This window comes from Propithecus coquereli, unplaced genomic scaffold (assembly GCF_000956105.1).
Source record: "Propithecus coquereli isolate 6110/MARCELLA unplaced genomic scaffold, Pcoq_1.0 Scaffold38, whole genome shotgun sequence".
Taxonomy (NCBI): Eukaryota; Metazoa; Chordata; class Mammalia; order Primates; family Indriidae; genus Propithecus; species Propithecus coquereli.
Window position 1 is genome coordinate 7,840,362 of NW_012149507.1, and position 3,607 is coordinate 7,843,968.

Consider the following 3,607-nt stretch of genomic DNA (forward strand, 5'->3'; position numbering starts at 1 on the left):
AAAAAAAAAAAAAAAAAGCAGTTTCTAAGTCTTGGGAGACAGCTCAGGCCAAATCTAGAATCAGCAATTTAAAGATGTACAAAAGGCTTTATGATCTTCTGTACTTTCTGAGCATGACTAAGTTTTAGCAAAAAACTTGGAACCAAGTCTCACGTCTAACTGGATGGTGCTTAAACATGGAATGTCACTTTGTGGACAAAACAGGCTATATCTGTAGAAGATTAATTTGCTAGAATTGAATTAGCTATTATGGAATTTTTCCCTTTATATCAAAATGTTTTTCTTAAAATAACACAACATCAACTTTTCAAACAAACAAGTATTATAAGTTTAACAAAAGATGTAACTTTAAATACAACTCACAGAGTGTTCTGTTACAATAATTACTAGCAGCTAAAAAAAGACTAAGGCACAAAAAAGCAGTACCTTTTACAATGACTGTAAGTAAGATTCTAGAGCTGAACCTGAAACTTAAAGTTGCTAAGTCATTTGCAAAAAATTAAATTGTACCTGGTGACTGAGTTGAATAATGGTTACTCAAAAATGCTGTGGCATCATTAATCGGACACTAGCCATGTGCACCTGCAAATTCAGGTGGCCAGAAGAGGCACAGATCACCTTTGGAAAAATAAGGACGACCTACAAGGATGATTCTGAATATTTTTTACACCTGGGATCTGAGGCAGGGAGACAAGATTAGTGAATCCAAGGGCCCAAATACAGAGTGTGACATGAAGGCCACTGTGTACTCTCTCAGTTTGTAATTGTTGTTCTCCAATGCATTCCCTTCAATGGGGTCTACTCCTTGTTAGACCTGGGGTGGGGGTGGGGGTGGGCAGCTTCTATCAATGCTCATGTGATTCTAATTTCATTCATTCATTCAACCTACATCCGCTGAGTGCCTACTATGCTAAGTGCCACTTCGTGTGAGATGATTCAGTTATGCATCTTCCTGAAAAAGAGGGAAAAGAGGAAGCAGATAAAAATAATAATTTAAGGGATTGCTTAATCCATGCAAGAAATACTAAGTGTTTCTGAAACAAACATGTAGATACATTAGTACTTCATTTAGAATGAATCGAGTGAAAAACGGAAAAAAAATATTTTACTGGTACCTGTATCCTAATTCTTCACTGAGATGGATCATATGAAGGATATACGATTCCTTGCTTGTTCCAGTGAGGCCGGGCAATAATAAAATAGTAGGTCTGGTGCTGGCATCCATATAACATGTACTGTTATCATTATCAAACCAGTCCAGTGAAATCTGTCCTCCATCTGCAGTTTTAATAAGTTCACTGAAAGGAATAATTCAAAAGACATTACTTGTTAAGTGTTTCAAATCATGTCTTAATTTTAGTGTTTTAATTCTATAAATATATGACATTATTGGGTCATCTCAAAAATGTTCTTTTCAACATTCAATAACACACACACACATATGTGTATCTATATATCACCTTCCTTCAGCACTAGGATGTTATAAAGATTAGTACCATAAAGTATTTCCAGCAACCTTACTAAAAGGTAGTATATAAAAATGAACTTGAAAGCACTTCAAACATTTATCTTAATCATTTTCTCATTACTCTAAAATACCCAGCATTTAACCCTTATTTGATTGAGGTCACTCAAATAACTCAACAGGGAATTATGAATAAGTAAAATGCTGATCTGATTGCTGTTCTAGCTCTTTGCACTCAATAACGCAGTCTCCCGACAGAGTGTGTTAGAAAATTTACTTCTTAAATAATTTAAAGTACTTCTCACATAGTATCTACGAACTTACAGGATTTTCCCAAACAGTGCAAGTTCCAGGCAGAAAAGGAACTCCAGAAGGAGTAGATGACTCAGGGAAATTAATAACAGGCACTATTTCAATCTCCTAGTTACTGATAAATTCTGGATCTTATCTTTAACATCTCAAGGACGATTAGCATCAAGAACCCATTTGCTTGCCAAGATGAAGTCATTAGCCAAGAGTCAATCCCACAAAATCCAAATTAATTGGCATCCTTCTCCAATCCCCAGGACGTGCTACACAGCAATGAATTGGTGCACATCGTCAGAGGATCTAGGTCCTTGGGACAGATGCATGACAAATTGGAAAACAGTAACCCCCAGACACTTCTTTCATTCTAGAAATAAACCATTTCCATCAGGGCGGGGAGCTGGGGGAAAGGGAAAGGCAATGCCTGAGCTGCAGCTGGGTTGGAGCAGGGACATACCTTCCATTTTCATGCCTTCTTTCTGTTCTGCATGCTTCCTAAAGCAGAGATGCTATGAACCAAGAACCGGGAGTACGCAAAAAACTGTGACTTTGAAGAAATGACTGAAAACGGAAATTTACTTACTTCCTGTACCGCACGAGAGGCTTGAAAGTGATGAAAGGTCTCAGCAGCGTCTGTCCTCGACTCTCCCAGCACCAGACCGTCGGGTAGTACGTTTCCGTCACCACCGGACAGTGGTCCTGGAGGAAGCGGCTGAAACTCTCAGCGCCCGTCACTAACTGGGGTTTCTGAAGGGAAAGCCGTATCAGGGAAGGGTCCAGAACAGAGGAAAGTTTCTGCCAACCGTGAACAGAAACCGGCACAGACTTGCCCCTCGCGCGAGCATGCCCTCCGATAACATCCCTGGGAGGCTGACGCAAGTCGTTCACAACCACCCCGCACTGAAACAGTGGTTTATGAAATCCCTCGCGGGGAGGGCGCGAGTTGAGATAAGGAAGTCTTTCTCAAACTGCTACAGCGCCGCCGAGTGCGCGGCTGGGACTACGATCGGTGGCAGGGCAGCGCCGCCGCGCCCGCCGAGGTCAGCAGAGTCCCGGCAGCGGCCCGAGGCCCCGGGCCGGGACCCGCCAGGCAGGCGGCAGGGGCGCGCGCTCAAGGCGCCACCGCTCGGGAGCCTCGCGCCCGCCGCCCCCCGCCCTGCCAGCGGCAGCCTCGCGCCCCGCCGCGCCCGGCTCACCTTGGCAATGCTGCTCAGGTAGTAGCAGGCGTACGCGACGCTGAAGCCCAGGATCAGGGATAAGCCCACCCCCGAGCCGAAGAAGCCAACCCGGACTTGGTGCTCCAGGTAGAGGGAGAGCTCCCGGGAGAGCATCCGCAGGTCCATGGCTAAGGACTGCATGGCCGGGGAGCGCGGCGCCGCCGCCGACCTTCCACCAGCGCATCTCCCGCGGGGCGGAGCGCGGCTTCCGCCAACGGGCGCGGCCGAGCGGCCGGGGAGGCCCGCCCCGGCCTCCCGGCGCCGCCCCCGCCGCCAGCCGCTCAGGAACCTTCCAGAGGCGCGGTTCCAAGCCCCGCCACCTGGCACGCTGGCTGGGGTCTCCCCGCCCGGTCGCAGTCGTCTGGGGTGAGCCCCAGGAGTGGGGACAGAGCGTGAGCCGACTTCGGAGAAGGAAACAGGCCGGGACGCGCTGGTTCCGGCTGCTCCCGTGACCTTGAATGATTCTGCTGGGCGGCGGGTCTCCGTCAACTAGCAGTTTAGGGCGCCCGGGGAATATGCTTCGGATTCTAGGATTTGGGGAGTTAATGCCAAAGATATGTTAGATATATTTTTGCACTGTGTGGGTGAAAGAATCCTACATCTTCCAGGAGTTTGTGTT

At 47.0% G+C, this 3,607-nt stretch overlaps 1 protein-coding gene across 1 annotated transcript in view; it reads right to left on the bottom strand.

Moving 5' to 3' along the window:
* ABHD3 (abhydrolase domain containing 3) overlaps positions 1-3,240 on the bottom strand; it is a 63,412-nt gene extending 60,172 nt beyond the window's left edge. The window contains exons 1-3 of the mRNA XM_012652087.1: positions 2,968-3,240; positions 2,355-2,518; positions 1,116-1,298 (exon numbers count right to left, since the gene is read on the bottom strand). Coding sequence (XP_012507541.1) covers positions 1,116-1,298; positions 2,355-2,518; positions 2,968-3,129 — 509 coding nt within the window. The 5' untranslated portion in view covers positions 3,130-3,240. The remainder of the gene's footprint in view (positions 1-1,115; positions 1,299-2,354; positions 2,519-2,967) is intronic.
* Positions 3,241-3,607: the final 367 nt, after the last annotated feature.